The sequence below is a fragment of the Doryrhamphus excisus genome, linkage group LG9, assembly GCF_037039965.1.
Source record: "Doryrhamphus excisus strain RoL-2023G ecotype Guam linkage group LG9, RoL_Dexc_Guam_v1.1, whole genome shotgun sequence".
Classification (NCBI taxonomy): domain Eukaryota; kingdom Metazoa; phylum Chordata; class Actinopteri; order Syngnathiformes; family Syngnathidae; genus Doryrhamphus; species Doryrhamphus excisus.
In genome coordinates, this window is record NC_136365.1 from 22,548,327 (window position 1) to 22,567,971 (window position 19,645).

At 49.6% G+C, this 19,645-nt stretch overlaps 3 protein-coding genes across 4 annotated transcripts; all 3 read right to left on the bottom strand.

Annotated features, from left to right (window-relative positions):
* Window positions 1-260: 260 nt before the first annotated feature.
* On the bottom strand, window positions 261-7,015 carry cpe (carboxypeptidase E). The gene is made up of 10 exons (XM_078793719.1): window positions 6,966-7,015; window positions 6,587-6,832; window positions 3,721-3,917; window positions 3,473-3,640; window positions 2,439-2,556; window positions 2,158-2,340; window positions 1,805-1,944; window positions 1,608-1,707; window positions 1,007-1,125; window positions 261-937 (listed from the first exon to the last, which is right to left on the bottom strand). Exons 2-10 carry the CDS (start codon window positions 6,819-6,821, stop codon window positions 839-841), a joined length of 1,359 nt encoding a protein of 452 aa, XP_078649845.1. The 5' UTR covers window positions 6,822-6,832; window positions 6,966-7,015; the 3' UTR covers window positions 261-838.
* Window positions 7,016-8,027: 1,012 nt separating this feature from the next.
* On the bottom strand, window positions 8,028-11,892 carry msmo1 (methylsterol monooxygenase 1). Its single transcript, XM_058077700.2, has 6 exons — window positions 11,876-11,892; window positions 10,842-11,126; window positions 10,616-10,764; window positions 9,757-9,883; window positions 9,521-9,675; window positions 8,028-8,448 (listed from the first exon to the last, which is right to left on the bottom strand). The coding sequence occupies exons 2-6, from the start codon at window positions 11,094-11,096 to the stop codon at window positions 8,271-8,273; spliced, it is 864 nt and encodes a 287-aa protein (XP_057933683.1). The 5' UTR covers window positions 11,097-11,126; window positions 11,876-11,892; the 3' UTR covers window positions 8,028-8,270.
* Window positions 11,893-12,251: 359 nt separating this feature from the next.
* klhl2 (kelch-like family member 2) lies at window positions 12,252-19,527 on the bottom strand. 2 transcript variants are annotated; one of them, XM_078793721.1, is made up of 15 exons: window positions 19,051-19,527; window positions 17,883-18,002; window positions 17,416-17,522; window positions 17,220-17,341; window positions 16,799-16,961; window positions 16,219-16,328; window positions 16,003-16,121; window positions 15,618-15,762; window positions 15,435-15,552; window positions 15,161-15,358; window positions 14,123-14,224; window positions 13,916-14,044; window positions 13,713-13,853; window positions 13,498-13,641; window positions 12,252-13,417 (listed from the first exon to the last, which is right to left on the bottom strand). In XM_078793721.1, exons 1-15 carry the CDS (start codon window positions 19,107-19,109, stop codon window positions 13,389-13,391), a joined length of 1,806 nt encoding a protein of 601 aa, XP_078649847.1. In that variant the 5' UTR covers window positions 19,110-19,527; the 3' UTR covers window positions 12,252-13,388. The 2 variants fall into 2 exon arrangements, with proteins under 2 accessions (XP_078649847.1, XP_078649846.1); XM_078793720.1 differs by having other exon boundaries at window positions 15,618-15,767; window positions 16,005-16,121; window positions 19,051-19,521.
* Window positions 19,528-19,645: the final 118 nt, after the last annotated feature.

Genomic DNA, 19,645 nt, shown 5'->3' on the forward strand with positions numbered 1-19,645 from the left:
TTAATTTTATTGCTATTTTTTCAGTTTTTTCTTGATATTTTAATTTATTTTCATAAAATTATTGATAATTTTTCATTTTTTCCATTATATTTTATATTACTTCTTATTTTTGTAAAAATTACTGCTGTTTTTTTCATTTAAAAAAATTCCAAAAATGACAACTTCATTCATTTTATGGGCCAATAAGCGGGCGGCACTTTGGACCCCCCTGGGTGATGAAACACACACTCACACACACACACACACTCACACACACCAAGTTTGGCAACATAAAGAGGAAGTTTTATTGTTTAGAATCTTCTAGAAGTACAAGATTGAACAGCGATACATTCAGTAATCCTCCTCCGTACGGCCGAGGTGCACACGGACACGCACACAAACGCACCGTGGGAATCTTCACCTTGCAGAGGAAGTTCCTTCCAGGGCGTGTGTGTGTGTGTGTGTGTGTGTGTGTGTGTGTTGCTGTTAATACACGAGGATATAGTATATTACTATTTTACTGTGTTTACGTTTATAGTTATTATATGTATGTCTAGTATTTTCCCATCTTATCGTGTTCTTTTCAGTCTTGTGTGCACGTGCGCAACAAAAGGATGACGAGGAGGAGCCTCTCATTGGTTATACGGGCGGTCGCCATGGTTACAGGTCACATTAAAAGGACAAAGTACGGTACGGTAATCCCACACGACCAAAGAAAAAACTAACTACTTCCTGTGTCTGTCAGTGTGCGGAATATCGGAGGTGAGGTGGAAAGAAGGAAAGGAGAGAAGGAAAGACACAAAAAGACAGTGGGGGGGGGGTGAAGTGGGGGTCGGGGGTCGGGGGGCGGGGTTCGTGCTTAGAAGTTGAGCGTCTCTGACATCATCTTCCACCAGTCCATCAGCTCCTCCCTCTCCTCCTCCTTCCTCTCCATCAGAGACTCCAGCTCAAAGTCCACCTGAGCAAAGAAGACCAGGAGGTCAGTCGTCCCGAGGACGCATCCCGAGGACGTGTGAACCGGACTTACCCTGGTGGCGGGGCTGTGAGGGACCGCCACCTTCTTGATGACGGTCAGGTATCCCGGGGCGGAGGCGGCCACCTTGTAGTTCCCGGGAGGCAGCAGGCGCCAGTAGTCGCCATCTTTGGCTGAGAAAAACAGCGAAAACACCGTCAGTCCAAACGCCCAAACAATCCCGTCTTTGCTCGTCTCGACTGTGTCTTCGTTTAGAGGAAAAATGTGCACTCCAGTTACAGGAATAACAGGAATAAAGTCAAATTATCAGGTGGAAAAATTCCCGTGGGGACAAAAGCTGCGTTTTGAGGTGATAGGTTGGGAGGAAAAGGTTTGGGCTTTTGACAGCAGTTCCGTCTCCGTCCACAAGATGGAGCCATTTAGCCAAGCTGACCTGGATGGCTTCAACCTTATCAATTCCATCCAACTTAGTAATCCTCTGGGGAATTCGGGTTCCATACTAGACAGTCACAGCAAATAGCTCCCTAAAATAATCATCATAACAATAATCATGTCAAACTAATCTCTTATGGGCCGAGTGGTTAGTGGTTACTATGCAGTAAATAGCGTGTGTTGTACTGAGTACTACTGCAAGTACTATGATAGAATACGTCACCTGTGGTGATGTCATGGTCAATTCCCTCCACAGCGATGGTGGCGTTGGTGATGGAGTTGCCCTGCAGGTCTCGAACAAAGCCCTTGACGCCACGATGCACCTGCACACACACACACGTGCACACACACACGTGCACACGCGGTTAAGCTAACAGAGCGTAGCGTTCCCAAAGACACGGCAGCATTCCCGGCGCCGACCTGCTGGATGTAGTTGACCAGCGAGTCGCGGTTCTGGTCCCAGTAGGTCTTCAGCGAGTCCTCACCGGGGAATTTGTCGCAGCTGAGCTCCAGCGTGATCTCGAAGCAGTTGCTGCTCAGATAGTTGAAGTCCTGCATCCCTGCAACGCAACACACGTCACCGTCCTTGGCGGCATTCCGTAGCATTGGCGCCACCTGGCGGCCGCTGTGCGCATCACACAGGCCCGCCGCCACAGTCCATCCGGGGATCCATTCAGCTACATTAGCACTAGCTAGCACTAGCTAGCACTAGCTAGCACTAGCTGATGTTTGCAGTACTACTTGTACAATACCGGCACAGTACTAGTACTCACCCCCCGGCACGCTGTACCAGGCGCCCCCGTTGGTGATGCCGTCCGTGAAGCTGGAGTCGTCGTCGTTCTGGCGGCAGGGCGCTCGTTGAGGGTCGGACATGACGGGGTTGTAGACGGAGTACGCCTTCGCCAGGGACTTGAACATGGCGTCGTCAGGGCTGGCGCTGTACTCGTGGGCGGAGCCTGAAGGGTGAACACACCGTGGTTGGTTACGGTATTCCTCCTGGACGGTGAACACTAGGTGTGTGTGTGTGTGTGTGTGTGTGTGTGTGTGTGTGTACCAGTGCGGGTCTCATCGTAGGGGTAGTTGGCCACCACGTCTCCACCATGGAGGTTAGCAGACAGGACGAAGGGGATCTCCATGATCCAGTGGATCACCGCCTTGGTCTCGGGGGCCAGCTGCAACACACACACACGCACACGCACACGCACACGCACACGCACACACACACACACACACACACACACACACACAGCTGTAGTGTACACGTTTGGTAGAAACCATAAGAAGAAATACTGCATCCACCATCACAGATATCACAGCAATACTTCATATCTAATAAACATCCTGATACCTAAATACTTCATACTTACACCAGACCCTTCAATATATCCCTACTTATACTATATATACTACTACTACTACTATTACTACTACTACTCCAAGGACTACTACTGCACTACTACTACAACTACCCTACTTCATTATATACTACTACTACTACTAGTAGTACTATTATTACTACTATGACTACTTCTTGTACTCCTCCTACTACTACTACTCCTGCTACTACTACTCCTGCTACTACTACTACTATTACTACTTGCAGTACTACTACTCCTGCTACTACTATGACTACTACTACTACTACTACTACTATTGCTGCAGCTACTACTACTATTACTACTATCCAAGGACTACTACAACTACTACTATTACTACTACTAGTATTGCTTGTACTACCAGTCCTGCTACTACTCCAAGGACTACTACTAGTACTACTGCCTGCCTGTAGTACCACTATTACTGCTACTTCTACTACTGCCTGCCTGTAGTACCACTATTACTGCTACTGCTACTGCTGCTGCTGCTAGTATTGGCACTACTAGTCCAAGGACTACTACTACTACTGTTGTTGCTGCTGTACTTCTACTCTTAGTACTACTACTACCACTGCCAGCACTACAACTGGTACTGCTGCTGCCTGTAGTACCATCACTACTGCTGCTAGTACTGCTGCTTTTGCTGCTGGCACCACTGCTAGTACTAGTAGTAGTACTAGTACTAGTACTAGTAGCGTGCAGGCAGTAGTACCTTGGCGTTGTCATCCACAGCTTTCTTGATGTTCTGCAGCAGGTGGTTGTTGGCCCCGCCCTCCCGCTGGTTGAGGTAGATGATTCTGTCCAGGTCGGGGAAGTTGCGGTTCAGGTCCACCCCCTGGGCGTTGGTGCGGCCCACAAACCAGTCCTTGATCTCTCCGGGCTGCCGGAACAAAACCACCATGGCGGCCACGTCAGCGGGTTGTACCAACTCAGTCCCCCCCCCCCCTCCCCCCAGCTCACCTGCGAGGCGGCTTTCTCGAAGCCGTCGGGGTTCATGGAGGGCATGAGGTGGATGCGCGTGTCGTGCAGGAGGTCCACCACGGTCCGGTTGCCCTGCTGGTACTGGTTGCACAGGTACTGGGCCAGGTAGACCAGCAGCTCCCTGCCCACCGCCTCGTTGCCGTGCATGTTGGCGATGTACTTGAACTCCGGCTCTCCTGTCAATCACAATCACCTTGGCGTCAGTCAGAACAAGAAGGTTCTTGTTTGGAAAATGAGTTATGTAAACGTTAGAGAATAAGTCCAAATATTATGGCTTTGGATGCAAGTTCACGTTGTGGTTGCCAGTCGGGATTCTCTCCACACGCACGCTCATTTGAATATGCAGCCTGTGGGCGGGGCCTGGTCTTCCAACATGGCGGAGCTCAGCACATCTGGCACACGGTTATTTTTACACCCTGCTGTGCGTCAACACTCCGCTGCTGCTAACCGCTTCAAGACCACACGTGCAAACAACACGCACGCACACGCACACGCACACGCACACACACGCACACACAGCTGTAGGGTTGGTTTCCTGCCTGCACGTGTAGATGTTTCATGCAGGTCTTTGGTCTAAGTCCTGATTTGTAAAGCCGATGTTGCCCATGGAATATCATAAATTCTTCATAAATGCAATATTTTTAAACTTGGGGCGTACACAAACCTGTTTAGCATGCTTTTAAACATCATTAGAGCTCTCTGGCCATGAAATAACACCCCTATAGTCCTCAGTGGAGGTTGTCGTCTTGGCAGAGCAGCGCCAAAACAAAAACCTTTTCCCGCATATAATGCATGTCGCTGGACCGAGTGGTCTGTAAGCTAGGACACCAGCTAGGTCCGTACGGACCTACTGAAACTCACGTAGGGTGCTCCTCCCCTTCCAATATGTCCACGTCAGGCTTACAAAATAAAAGACGGCTTTTAAAGCGCACGCAGAGCTACACAAAACTGCTGGATGCTTCCAATGCAGCTACTGCCATCCATCATCAGGAGGTTGCCTCCAGCCACACGCACCCGCCAACTGCTGCAATTCATCGACTGGAGAAGTTTTGAAAATAACAATAATCATTTTTCAAAAAAAATTGTCAAAGCCTTTTTTATTGTTTAGTTTTTGGATTTGGTTCAAGCTCATCTTTTACTGGCGGCCATTTTTGGAGCCAACCAGACCAGAGACGCCTAAACATGGCTGAACGATGCGGGGCGGCAGATGGCCGCTGAGCGACAGATGCATCAGCTCAGGGCCGCCGCGCCCGATCAGACGGAGGCCGTCCGAGCGCGAGCTCAGCACGCTAAGCCGATCTGTTGCCACGGCAACTGCTATTTCCGCCACCGCCTAAAGGCCGAGCGGCGCAGGCGCCTTGAAGGCAGCGTCAATGTCACTCCTGCCTTTTTTATTATTCCTCACGGGGGGGGGGGGGGGGGGGGGGGGGGACTATCCAAACATCAGTGGCAATGCACCCATGACTCACGGACTGTACTACTAGGGCACTACTGCCAAGTATGCACACTACTGCACTTTTTTATTTACAGTAATCCCTTATTTACCGCGGTTCATTGATTCTGGACCCGCCTGTGATACATTCATTTCCATATTCCTTATTTAGAAATGACATATTTTTGTAGAGAGAGAAAATATACCTTCTAAATACGCCTTTAAACGTGATTAGAGCCCTCTAGACATGAAATAGCACCCCTATACAACCCTTACACCCCTATTACCCAATATAGTAGACAAAGTAGGAGGATATTACCCCTTTCTAAATATTCTCTTTAACATGATTAGAGCCCTCTAGATTGGAAATAGCACCCCCATAGTCACCTTGACACTCATATTACCCAATATAGTCAACAAAGTAAGAGAAAAAAAACCATTTACCACCTTCTAAATATGCTATTTGACACAATTAGAGCCCTGTACACATGAAATAACACCCCTATAGTCACCTTTACTCTCCTATTACCCAATATAGTAGAGATAGTAGGAGGAAATGAGACAAATAAGACAGAAAACCTATGTACCACATTCTAAATATGCTATTTAACATAATTAGAGCCCTCTAGGCATGATATAACACCCCTATAGTCACCCTTTCACCCCTATTTCCCAATATAGTAGACATAGTAAGAGGAAATGAGACATAAATACGACCCATGCATATCGTCTGGAGGTGTCGGGCAGGAAGTGACATCAGGGGTTCAGAGTTGAGTTTTAGCTAGATCTCGGCCCCAACCGTAGCCTGTGTTCATATCAACATTATGATTTAGGGATTTTTAATGTGGGTCAATAGATTTGACTTTTAGATTTGGCGGAACCCGTTTAAATAAAATGGTACAACTTTATTATTATTTTTTTTTTAGATTTGGTGCAGTCCTTTGTTTTGAAACAATCTGCCACCAGATCAGACGTCCACATTTGGTGCAGCGTTTTAACCCTTTAGCCAGCTGGCACCGTCACATAGCTAGGCTGGGACTAACAACACCAGCATCCACCAGCATCCACCAGCATCCACCAGCATCCACCAGCATCCACCAGCATCCACCAGCATCCACCAGCATCCACCAGCATCCACCAGCATCCACCAGCATCCACCAGCATCCACCAGCAAAATGGCGGCTTCGCACGGCTGACGTTCAGCTCGGCTTCTTTCTGTCATTTTGGGATGAAACCTTTTCCGTCCTTCCACCCGGCTGCGGTGAGGACCAGGACACACCTGCCCCCGCCTCCCCATCCCGCCCAACGCCATCCACTCGAATATGCGCAAAAAGCGTTCACGTCACGACGCAAGGTGCACGAAACCATCCACGTTTGATTGAACAATGTGTCAATAAAAATCCACGGGCCGACCTGGTTCGTGCGTGCCGGGGTTGTCGGACATCTCCAGGACCAGCATCTCCCGGCCCTCGAAGCTCTCCCCGATGGTGTAGATGCGGGTGACGGTGGGACACTGCAGCCACACGGACACCAGCGCCTTCCGCAGCTCGTCGTAGCGGTGGTACTCGAACGACATCTCGCCGTCGGCGCCCCGGGCCGCGGACACCAGCACCGCCCCGAGCAGGGCGGCCAGAAGCAGCGTCTTCATGGCGATGGCGTCTGCGTTAAAAAAACGGGAAATGAAAACCAAAAGAGGCGTTTGTGCTTTGTTAAAATGGCCAAAGCCTTCTCTCTCTCTCTCTCTCCCTGCGCCGATTATTCAATGTCCTCTCTTCCCAACCGGGATGCGTACCTGGGCGAATCCGCGCAGTGTAAAGCTCGGCTAGGAGAGTCGCGCTTCCGGTGGGTGCTGTCACAATAAGAGCAACTTCCTCTAGGACGCTTCAAATACTGTACACACGCAGTGACACGGTTTACTAGTCCACTAGATTACTAGTCTACTAGTTTACTAGTTTACTAGTCTACTAGTTTACTAGTCTACTAGTTTACTAGTTTACTAGTCTACTAGTTTACTAGTCTACTAGTTTACTAGTCTAATGTTTGCAAAACCACGTTGGCTTCACTGAAGACTGGAAATTGGTTGCCTATGAAAACAGATATGTTACATTCTGTCTAGGACTAAATCATTTTGTTGGGTACCAAACATGTACAGTACATAAGATCTATTGTAGGTTATTACATATCATATTTACCAACATCTACGTTCAATTGGCCACTCCAAATTGTCCATAGGTATGAATGGTTGTTTATCTATATGTGCCCTGTGATTGGCTGGCCACCAGTGCAGGGTCAGCTGGGATAGGCTCCAGCATACCCCCATCCTCCTGAGGATAAGCGGCATAGAAAATGGATCTACTTTAATTTGTTTGAAAATGTCATTGTTGCCAAAAATATACATGGTGGGTGGGGGGGTTGTGTGACTGCCATAAAATATCATGACGCGTAACGACTTCCAAACGATCTTCCAAACTTAAAAAGCCGTAAACGTAGCACTTCCACACGGGCTGGGAGGATAACTTTTGTGGGCCATGGCAAGGCTGACTTGTGTTAAGGTAATGTCACGTAAGCTAATGTCTCAATAATCTATCACACCATAGCTGCCGCCTAGTGGCCACAATAGTACATGTCACTTGTATTTCCTTATAAGTCTACCACAGCCATCATTGAAGTAATGAAGTTCTGAAAAAAACGATATACAATTAACAAGTCAGTCTCAATAGTAAGATGCCTAATGACATGCCCATTTATGGGCATCTGCTTGCCTTCTTCCTGTCTGGTAGCTGCTGCTGCTGCAGCAGGGAGGAAGGAGGAAAAGCTAGCATGTTGTCCAATCACAGCAGCACTACAAGACAAGGACTTTATCAAACACGTTTATTCCCACATGAAAACACACCAAATAAATCCAAGATGGCTGATCACCACGTAGACGATGAAAAAAAGCCAGTGCTGTAAAGTGCAGAGTCTATAGAGTTTCTTGTATGCGTTCTTCTTCACTTAAAGACCAAAGAAAGTAGCAAAAGAAGAAGATAGAGGTTTTTATTGGCGTCTGCTGCTGCCTACAGAAGACCTTCCATCCAGATTCCTTCCAGATCCTTTTTTACTGCTCCTTCTTGTGCAAATACTTGTTGTACTGGCTGTCAGTCTTCAGCAGCTTGTCCCACCAGGTGAAGGTGGAGGCGTAGTTGCCCACAAAGTTCATGTGGTGGAAGTCGTGGAAGCGGGAGCCGGCGTAGAACGGGAGCAGGTGCAGCGGGTTGATTGGGATGTCGTAGCCGCTGAGGGCGGACCAAGGAAGAACATTTGATGCCGGCTTTTCTTGTTTCATCACGCAGACACCGGACACAACATCCGGCACACCTGGCCAATCTACTCCTGTGTACAGTGTTCCCTCGTTACTGTGGGGGATAGGTTCCCAAACTAGCCAACCGTGGTGGTTTACCATCATTACACATTTTAAGGCTTTTCTCAGACAGGCATTAACAGGTCCTCTCTCTTCTTCAAGCACTCTCAAAGTTCACCTTGCCTTAGAATTTTACCAAACAACCTACTTGGCTGGTGACTCACTGACCGTGGCGTTTTCGTGTCCTCGTTGAAGCGTGTTGCACCTGCCGTCACGTAGTCTGTGAGCCAAGGATTCAAGTGTTCCAGTCGACTGGCTTGCCATACATCGGCATATCCGGGGGTCCGGCCACATGGTTTCTGCCTTCCTTCTGTGCGGGAGTCTGGCTGGCCAATGGGTACAGACCAGTTTAACGGCGTTGTAGGTTTTGTCGGAGGAGGCCTTGTGGCCATGCGGCGTTCTGAGTCGCACGGTCAGCTATTTTTCACGACGGTATTGGCAGCAGGCAACAGCTCATGCTGCTAGCTAGTTTGCTTGCGAGCACAACAGGAAGACCAGAATAGGTCAAGGGCCAGACTTGGCCTGTAACGGCGTTTGTGTGGTGTGAAATTGTATTTATAAAGCACTCAAAGAAATCAGCCAAAGAGCGAAGCGCAGTAGATGCGCAATAGAGCGAGGGAACACTGTACTTGCATTTTTCTAATCAGAGTCAATCCTCCACAATAAATATATCTTCATCATATTTGATCAAATCCCAGTTTGGAAGGTAATGCTAATATGTATTATTCTTAAAAATATAATAGAAAAAGTTAAAAGTCACAACTATATTTTCATGTAATGTTTTTCTTTAGGCGCTCTATAAAGGAATAATGCATTCTATGTTCTCTGCCGCCCCCTGGTGGTCAACACCACGCATTAGACAGAATAATCTTAAACATAATGAAGCGCCTCATCGCCATGTTTTCTTGTCTTTCTGGTCACATGAATATTTGCTGTTCCCCACCTACCTGTGCACGTCAATGGTCTCCAGCAGGCGGAAAGCCACCCAGGCCCACAGGAAGAAGACGTGGTTGCAGAAGATCATGATGCCGATGAAGAAACCGGCCCCGAGGATGAGCGTCTCTGCGGGATGGGCGTACTCCGCCTGCATGCCGAACGGCGCCTGGCGGAACAGAGAAGGCGGAACCGTCACCTGATGTGACCTGAACTGACGTGTCTCATGTGGCTGGCTGGGTCAACTCACCGTGAACTCGTGGTGGACTTTGTGGATGTACTTGTAGATCCTGCGGTGGTGGAGCAGCCGATGGAGGAAGTAGTGCCACGTGTCTTCCACCACCGCGCAGCCCAAACACTGGGCCAGGATGTACGGCCTGCACACCGCATATCATATCATGTCTCACATCATGGGCACCGGTATGTCCATTCACACACACATCATGGTCACACTGGTATGTCCTTTCACATACATGAATCATTGTCTCACCTGTATGTCCATTCACACATCACAATCTCACCTGTATGTCCCTTCACGTACACACAACTCATCATGGTCACACTGGTATGTCCATTCAAGCACACACATCATGGTCACAACGGTATGTCCATTCACATACATACATCTGTCTATCCATTCATGGCACACAGTGTAGACACCTAATGGCATCACCAGTAACAAGTCACCTACACACACACCTGTCTATCCATTCACATACAGCTAATGAGACGTGCAGTCTGTCCATTCACATACAGGTAATGGAACCAGCAGTCTGTCCATTCACATACAGCTAATGAGACGTGCAGCCTGTCCATTCACATACAGGTAATGGAACCAGCAGTCTGTCCATTCACATACAGCTAATGAGACGTGCAGCCTGTCCATTCACATACAGGTAATGGAACCAGCAGCCTGTCCATTCACATACAGGTAATGGAACCAGCAGCCTGTCCATTCATATACAGGTAATGGAACCAGCAGCCTGTCCATTCACATACAGGTAATGGAACCAGCAGCCTGTCCATTCATATACAGGTAATGGAACCAGCAGCCTGTCCATTCACATACAGGTAATGGAACCAGCAGCCTGTCTGTTCATGACACTGACCAGCGCGGCATGGAGTCCCAGTCGTAGGGGATGTTGAAGAATTCGGTGAAGTAGTACGTGCCGCAGATGAGAGGCAGCTGGATGCAGAAATGGTTGAAGAGCAACATCTTGAAACATCTCCACTGGTTCTCCCACGTTTCTGGTTTGTCCTGCACATTCCAACAGGTGAGATCCCGGCACCGGAGAGACACAAACAGCAACATTCCGTATGTTCACGTGCACACACCTGCTGGATCTTGTACTTCTGCATGAAGGGCATGAACTGGAAGAGGAAGCCGGGCAGGCAGAAGAGGAAGTAGATGAGCTCGTGCACCACCAGGGAGCCCCAGGTGGCGATCTGGAACTTGGTGTAGTTGTCCAGCATGTAGGCCCAGGCGTGCTTCAGTGACGGCTGCAGGGGGTTCCCCGGCAGGACGGCGTCCACGTACTCCGCTGCCAGGTAGGCCGAGCTCAAGATGTCCGCCGTGCTGTTGGCTTCCATGATGGATGAGGGGGGGCCGGGGTCTGATGACTGCTAAGCACATCCATTTAGAAACCTTTCAACAGCGTGCGGCGTAAAGTACACAGCAGAACACGAGTAAGATATCTGGCCAGACATGCATAGTACTAACATTGTTATCGCAGCGTTTACTTGCCGTGATAAGTTCTTTCACTCTGGACACACTCGGGACAAAGATTACCAAAAAGGGAAGGAATACTTCACTTCATGTATTAACCGTAATTGTCATTGAAGTACCCCATACTATACCCACACTCATATTTGTTGATCAAAAGTTGAGTGTAACACAACTGTTTTGATTTTGGCCCAGCTGTGTCGCAGTTAATCGACTCCCCGGAGAAACACCGTTCCGTTTTCACGTACACCCTGCAATGTGGTCACGTACCTCTAGGGGTACGCGTAGCCCTAGTTGGGGATCCGTGCTTTATGACACAAAAAATTGCGTCCTGAAAAGCAGCTCGAACTTTGGACAAACACAATGTAAGCTGACCCAAAACTTGCTATGAATTTCAAACAACTTAGCTCGGCTTCTCAACCTTCAATTGGACCATTCGAGTTATTTAATACTTATTATGTCCGAATGGCCATTTTTACGTTCATATTTTAATCCTTTATTAGCCATTTTGGCTTTTTCGTACAACCAACAGGTGGTAATACTGTACAGTTTACACCTAAGGAGGCACATTAAAGACTTCAAATAGGAAACACACTTTTTAACTTGTTAGCTAACTGTTAGTATATTAGCCGTACCAAATACTCACCTCAGCACGAGCTCGGGGCCGTGTAAGACCTGACCGTGGCCTCGCGCGTCAAGTACTCTAGCATCGGACGTCGTGATTGGCCAGCGGGAGAGGAGACTGACGTCAGGGCGGAGAGAAGCTTCTCTGATTGGCTGAAGGAATGGAGCGACGATAGTGAGACTGGGGGTCTCCACAGCAACAGCCAATCAGAGGCCAGCGTGGCAGAACAACTGGGGGCGGTTCCTCCTTTTTTTGGACCGATGTTTTGTAATATTGGATAAATAAATTATATATTTTATATACAATATATTTTTACTAAATGTAATTTAACATATTAAATAACGTAAAATATAAATACATATCTAAAAAAAACACTATACAAAGAACACAATCCATTTAAATAGTTTACTGATTTGGCAAAGTTTTAAAAACGGATCACTTGTCTTGTCATTTCACAGCTTTTTAAAATACAAGAAGCATATCATTCATATTTATTAACGATATATAAAACATGTAATGAAACATATTCAAAGTCATTAGCCAACACGGACATTCCTCGATACACCGACAAGAAGAACACAGCAACACCAGTCACTAGGACAGCAAGTTTTCCACAGAACAAAAAGAGCAATCGTGAAGCAGGGCAACGTAAAAAGTGTCGAAGTTTGGTCACTTTCCTGAAATAAAGAGAATGGCACATTCGTAATACGTCAGTTTATGGGGGTGAGCTCGGGGAGCATGCGGCGTTAATGTTCAGAGCAAACATGGCTGCCCGCTAACAGTACAGCCCTGATACATCCTCCAGCCCGCTATAGGCTGCCATGCGTTTGGGAACGTCTTGGTTAAGGCTTCTCCTCCCTCAGAGAAAATACGCTTGGGTGCCAAACACCACATAAAGCCTTCTGTAATTGGTCGGTGTGGCTGACCTCCAGCCCGGCGGCCCCATCGCGCCGCTAAAGGCCTCAGAGACGGGTGGGAGGAAGCAGCCAGGGGATCCTGTCACATTCAGGCGCTCTCGTAAAAACAACACAAAAGGTCAGAGGCCACATGTATTGCATCCATGCAGAATGCACACACACACACACACGCACACACGCACACGCACACGCACACGCACACACACACACACCAGGCTCACGTTGGCAAGCAGTGAGAACCTTGAAAGGCAAGCACACAAAAACACGGTGACCCCCGTGGCGATGAGACCAGCTAGTCCCGCCCCCTCCTGTTGTCAACACGATTCACGTTTAGTTACTGCAGTTCAACCAGCTTCCTGTCAGTAGTGATTCGCCGGCACCGCCGCTCCGCCCGTGACGGGTTAAAACACCACAGGCTCCACCTCCCCGACGGCCCCGGTAAGTGCAAAAAAACCCTTCACCGTCGTCGTCATCATCATCACTAGCAACAACTCCAATCGTCTGGCACGTCAGCGCCCCGTGCGCCCCAAACGGAGGCGTTGGACAACCACAGATCCCAGATCAGAACTCGGCGGAATGCGTTTCCGCTTCTAACCGGTGGCAGACGTCGCCGGCAGTCATAAGGGCTTGTCGATCACCGTCACACCTGCGGATTTAAACAAATAATCAACTGAGGCCACGCCGCCGTCAATCAATCAGCATCATCGTGGGTGAGGCCACGCCCACCTGCATAACTGCGGCCCGTGCTCATGCAGCTGGGCAGCAGCGTCCATTTGTCCGAGTTGGGGTTGTAGAACTCCACCGAGGCCAGGTTGCAGCTGCCGTCGTCGCCGCCCACCACGTAGAGCAGGTTGTTGATGGCGCACACGCCTGAAACGAGACCGTGTGGCAGTGCCCGCCTTCCAAAGTAAAACCCCACCCCCGGCCGCGGCGAGGCTCACCCGCGTTGCGGCGACACATGTTCATGTCGGCCACCTGCCGCCAGCTGTTGGCGGTCGGGTCGTACACTTCGCAGCTTTTCCTCACCAGCGGGCCGTCGTGGCCGCCCACGGCGTAGAGGAAGCCTTTCAGCACGCCCACGCCTGCAGACGACACGAGCATCGTGAAGCGCGTGTGGGATGTTTCCCGCTTCAACGAAACACACCTGCGCCGCTGCGTCGCGTGCCCATCTCGGCGATGTAGCTCCACGTGTTGCCTTTCGGGTTGTAGGCCTCCACCGTGCTCAGACACTGCCTGGTGGCGCCGTCGTAACCTCCCACCGCGTACAGGATGCCTGAACACACCACGCGTGGAAAGACTCAAGGACGCGGCCCGAACTTGCCGTCGTCCGATGAACAATGGCGCTCCTCACCGTTCACGACGCCCACTCCCACGCTGCTACGCCGCGTGCTCATGGGCAGCACGTGGAACCACTCGTCCGTCTTGGCGTTGTACGCTTCCACCGTGGCCAGCCCTGCCGAGACACGCCAAACATCTGAGCCCAAGGGAACTTACACCAGCACACGCAGACGGATAACATCAAATGCTGCTAGCTTAGCAGCGTGCTAGCTCCCCGCCGGGAAAGATTTACCTCATCAGAAAAAACTACGGACATTATGGCCACCGCACTGGTCTTATTTATGATGTATTGGATAAAACGAGGACAGGAACGCCATGACAGGAAAAGCACCTAATGAATCCAGAGCCCCCATCCACCAGCACCAGTCAGGGGAAGACAAAGCCCCCAAAAAGCCCCCACATTTTCCCGTGGTGCTCCCCACTTAGCATCCGAATTTGGGGGCAAATGTAAGATGGATGAAAAAGGCTTCAAATATAGGATAGTAGTCTATCTGTGTGGGTGGGTAAACTTACATGGTGCCTTCAAGTACCGTCCAACAAAGTGGGACGAGTCAACGTTTGCATTAAACATGCAAACACTGCGGAATTTCTAACTGTATGTGATTTTTGGAATACAATAATGGCCCATATTTCCATGACGTGTGATGGAGCTATTTCCAAAGTTTTCCTTTGTGGTATGGAGATGGTTTGGGAAGTTACGTTTTTCTCCAATTTTCAGTTTGGTCCTACGTTATTTTTATTCGGAGAAAGAAGAAATCCTAACCAATAACGAGGCTACAAACGTCTCGGTGGTTAATTAGGACGGCGGTGGCTCGGAAGGTAGAGCAGGTTGAATCCGGAAGGTCTACGGTTCAATCCTGGCTGCCTCCACTGCTGTTGTAGTGCCCCTGGGCAGGACACTAAAAGATGACATCATCTTTAAAGACTGATGTCCCTCAAATCTGATCGCTTGGCTAACTTCCTGGTAGCCATTTTGCCGTTTTTGTATGCCTTTTCTATGCCAGGAGTAACAAATAACACACACACGCACACGCACACAACATGGCGTCACCTGTGCTTCCGTCAAACCCCCCCACGGCGTAGAGCAGCCCGCTGAGCACGGCGGCCCCCAGCGTGGACCGGCGGTCCTGCATGCTGCTCACGCTGGTCCAGCGGTCCATCATGGGGTCGTAGCAGTCAACCGTGCGCACGCGCAGGGAACCGTTGAAGCCCCCGACGGCGTAGACGCATCCGCCCACGTACACCACCCCTGGAGAGGAAATATCAACCTTTATTTCAGGCTTAGCGTCCATGCTAAGCAGGAGTTTGCGTCCTCGTCCGCCTACCTGCTCTGCACCTCCTGGTGGGGAGCTCGGCCACCTGGTACCACCTCTGCTCCTCAAAGTCGTAGCACTCCACACTCCGGATGGCCTTGGGGGCTTGCCCCCCGACCACCACCATCACCTGGGGCAGGGGAGACGTTAGGCGAGCCCGTCAGGCATCCATCCAGGACATTTTTGGCATCGAACCTTGGGACAGCAGGCGGGGGTCCTCATGCGCGTACGCGCCGTCTTCATCAGCGCTCGCTGGTCAGCGGGCAGCAGGTGGTACTTCATGGCCTCGATCAGGTAGTCCTTGCAGGCGCTGCTGTTCTTAATCAGAGACTCCTCCTCCACCCGCTCACATGGAAGACACAGCAACCAATCAGACGCCGGCATTCTTCCAGCAGATGAAAAGCGTCTTGTACTTGAATAATCCTATTCCCCGTTTCAAAAGTACATCTCTGCTTTGTACAGTTAAAGGCTTTACAACGGCCACAGTTTGACCCCGGAACGGACCTTTTCCCTCCACACCACGTCCTGCGGGAAAACGGCTTTGAAAAGAGAAGGAGCATCCGTCCCGCAAAGGGGGCGTACCTGCACCAGGTATTCTCTGGAGAGGAGGGGCAGGCGCACATGCTCCATCAGGTGAGCCAGGTGCTCCTGGCGGACATCTTTGTCGTGGTTGACCCAAGCGATGACGGATTCAAACACCTGCAGAGGAACACGGTGAGGCGTCTTTGCAGGGCTGCGTGTGTCTTGGCGTGTTGTGACGTGTCTTGTGGTGACACAACGTGACGTGCGCTCCCACCTTCTCCTCCGTGGGAATGCTGAGTTTGTCGCTGGAGATGAGGCTGGAAACCTGCTCCATGCCCAGATTGAGGAACTCCTCGCTCCCCACCACCTCGGTGAAATGTTGCTCTGTGGGAAGGGAAAAAAAAGGAAGCAAACATTCAACTCAATATTTGTAATAAATATAAATATTACATGTGCATTTTGATATTCCAAATGCTAATATTATTATGATAATGCTAGCAATAAATGATAATATTACTAGCATAGAGTTCAAATATTAAAGAAAACAATATTTTTTTTTAAGTTGCAATGTTTGAAAATAAAGAAAACTCATTTTTGGGAATATAAAATTCTGGGAATCAAGTCATATTTGGCTTTTTCATGATTATTAAGTATTAAATATAATATGATTATTATGTCATCATGACATGACATGTATATTTTTCCTATGTTGAAATGTTTTCAAATAGATCTATTTTTGTGGTAGTGGTAATATTAATATACACTATAATAAGTGATAATATTATGAAAAGAAACCAAAGTAAATCTTTTCAAGTCATGGGGCGGGGCGGGGCGGGGCGGGGTGGGCGGGGCACCTGCGTAGCTGTTGGCCTGCGTGAGGAGCTGCGAGCAGGCGTGCAGGTCGGCGAAGGCTCGTATGCCCAGACAGTTGGAGGGGTGGAGCTGAGAGCTCAGGAAGTCGCAGCAGGCCTTCTTCACCTCGTTCAGCTGGAGGAGACCCGCGGCCGGCAGCAGAGCCTGACGGGCAAAGCAGGAAGTCAAAGCGTGAGGAGACGGCGTGACGTGACTTGGCCAAAAGTCCTCTTCCTCTAATATTTCAAGTCTATGCTAGCAAAAAGACATCTTTGACTTCGGTCTCGCAACAGTATGTTTTTTTCCACAACTTAACTTTCCAAAAATGACAACTTCTTGAAAAAAGTAATTTTCAACATTAAATTCCAAATATTTCATCCATTGTATTTTTCAAAGGAGAAAGAAGAAGAGTACACGTCCTACCTGCACGTTGTCCTCAGTGACCTGCATCTCAGCCGTGTAGATGTAGTCCACCAGCAGCCCCAGCGTCCATCCGTCCATCTCCTTTATCCTCACTCGCTTGGCTCGGCTCTCCGCCATCTCTCCTGGCGCACAAGCAAACAAAACGTCCCATCCCGGTTTGGAAAGACAGGAGAAGAGGGGGTGGGGTGGAGGGTACCCGTGAACATGGCGTGGAAGTAAGGGCTCCCGGCGGCCAGGACCACTCTGTGAGCGCCGATCTCCACGTCCTCCGCCACTATGGTCACGTCGCACAGCAGGCTCTGGCTGGGGGCACATTTGGAGAGTATGATAATTATGAAATCGTTCAAAAGTATTGAACAAAAGCAGTCCAAATAATAAAGTCCAAATAAGAGGAAAAAGTGTGACTGTAAAGAGAAAAAAGTAGCGTATTCCAAGAGTGGAGCGTACTGGAGCACCAAAGGGGCGCACGAGTGCTGCCAGCACCAGGGGGAAAGACGTGACATTGCGAAGCAGGCGCACCAAACGTGAGGGAAACTCGAGCCTCTGCCTCGCTTTGTCTGCCGGCCAGACGCCCGAGTGTCGTGTTAGCGCTGTAGCTACGGTACGCTACCGCTGCCGACGCTTGGCCCCGCCCTGTTGCCTTGTGGCCGAGGCCAGTCTTACCTGCGCAGTTCGTTCATGACTTTGAAAGCCTTCCTCATGTGGCGAGGGTTGAGCGTGACTGGACCTTGTCTCTCCACGCCGTCTTCTTTGTCCAGCGTGTGTGGACAAAGTCTGGTGCACCTGGGATTGTCACACACACACACACACACACACACACACACACACATAGCTACGTTTAGCTTCACTCTCCCCACCAGACCAAAGTTGTAGTATTTGTAGTATTTGTATGTACTGGGCATTGAGTACAAGCCAAGCTGGTAGCGCACCGGTGCTTCTTTTTTATGGTCATTTGTACAGCGCTACCTCGGGTAGGCGTGGCCCAACAAGGCAGGCTTGTAAACATTGAACGCTATGCTATCTTTTTAAAGTGCATGGTTGTTGGACGCTATTTGGGCGTGTATCGAGACCGGGGCGGAGCTACGGGACTCTAGGGCCACCCCACATTTCAGGTATCAACTTATAGGCGTAACAGTCGCATTTTGGCCACCCCAATGAAACACTGGGGGCTCCGCCACTGTACCTTGATGCATACCATAAAGACATTTAACAGATAAAAACTGGCCATCAACTGGGGGCTAAATACAGACTAAATCTCAAGCAAATCAAATATTTGAATTGACTGACTAAAAATGTTAAAACGTGATGCAGTACACGTGTATAAGTGTACCAAGTACAACAATAACACACATTGTTACATTTCTATCTCCATTTATAACAAACAACAAAGATTGTGGCTCTCGTGGGTGTACCTAATGTTGTGGCCAAAAAACCAAACGCGTGTGTTGACGTTGCACGCGTGTCCCCAAGTGGCAATAAAGATGGCGAACAATGCAAAGAAACATGACAAATTCAATCGGGACATCATGCCAGAATGGGGGGGGGGGCTGCACCAATTAAAAAGCCGTGAAGGCTGCATGGTGACAGCGAGCACTTGTCACAGTGTCGACGTGTTGCGTTCAAACACATCACGTTGCTTCTGTTGCGCACAAAAACACACCCACGCAAACCCGGTTACACAGTTTCCACAAGCAAATATCCCGGCAACATGCTAATAACGCGGGATGCCATGCAAGCAGAGCCCCCCCCCTCGCACCCCCTCCCGCGTTGCCTGCCCAATGCGGCACCATCCGTCACCACACGGACGCTTATTTGATTATTTCTTACTCACAGTGGATGACCGTCCATGATTCCGGTTGTATTCAAACTTGGCCCAGCGGCATGCACCATTCCATATCAACCGTCCTGTCTTTGTTTTCGGGGGGGTTAGCTGGTCCAGAAGCGGTGACACACACCGACGGCAGCCTGGCTCTACCCACCGGGCTGCCTCATCTGAGCCCGACTGCGGTGACACTCCGGGCGGATGCAGCTGCCGCTAAGAGCCGGCTAGCCCGAGCGGAGCTACTAGCAAGCTTGTATGCTAACCCTCCGAGGGAGCTGGAGGGGACGAAAGGAGACTTTAACGTCCACGGCGTGGTGCTATCCTCGCTCCTGGGTGAGAGGACGGACACGGCGACATGTTATTTTTTTCTCCAATTACTGCTTTAGACGCACACACAACAAGGACGTGTCGGCAAAGACCGTCCTCGCTGCCCCCAAGATGTTCGCCAAGGAAACGCTATCGCCCCCTGGCGATGGAAGACCGGAAGCACTGCAGCCGACCCTTCCCGGCCGCCGTACATGAGGGGGAAATTGGAATAACATTACAACCCAAAAAGCCCAAAAATATTTTTCTCCACCTTTCATCAGAGGCTTCTTAATCGAAT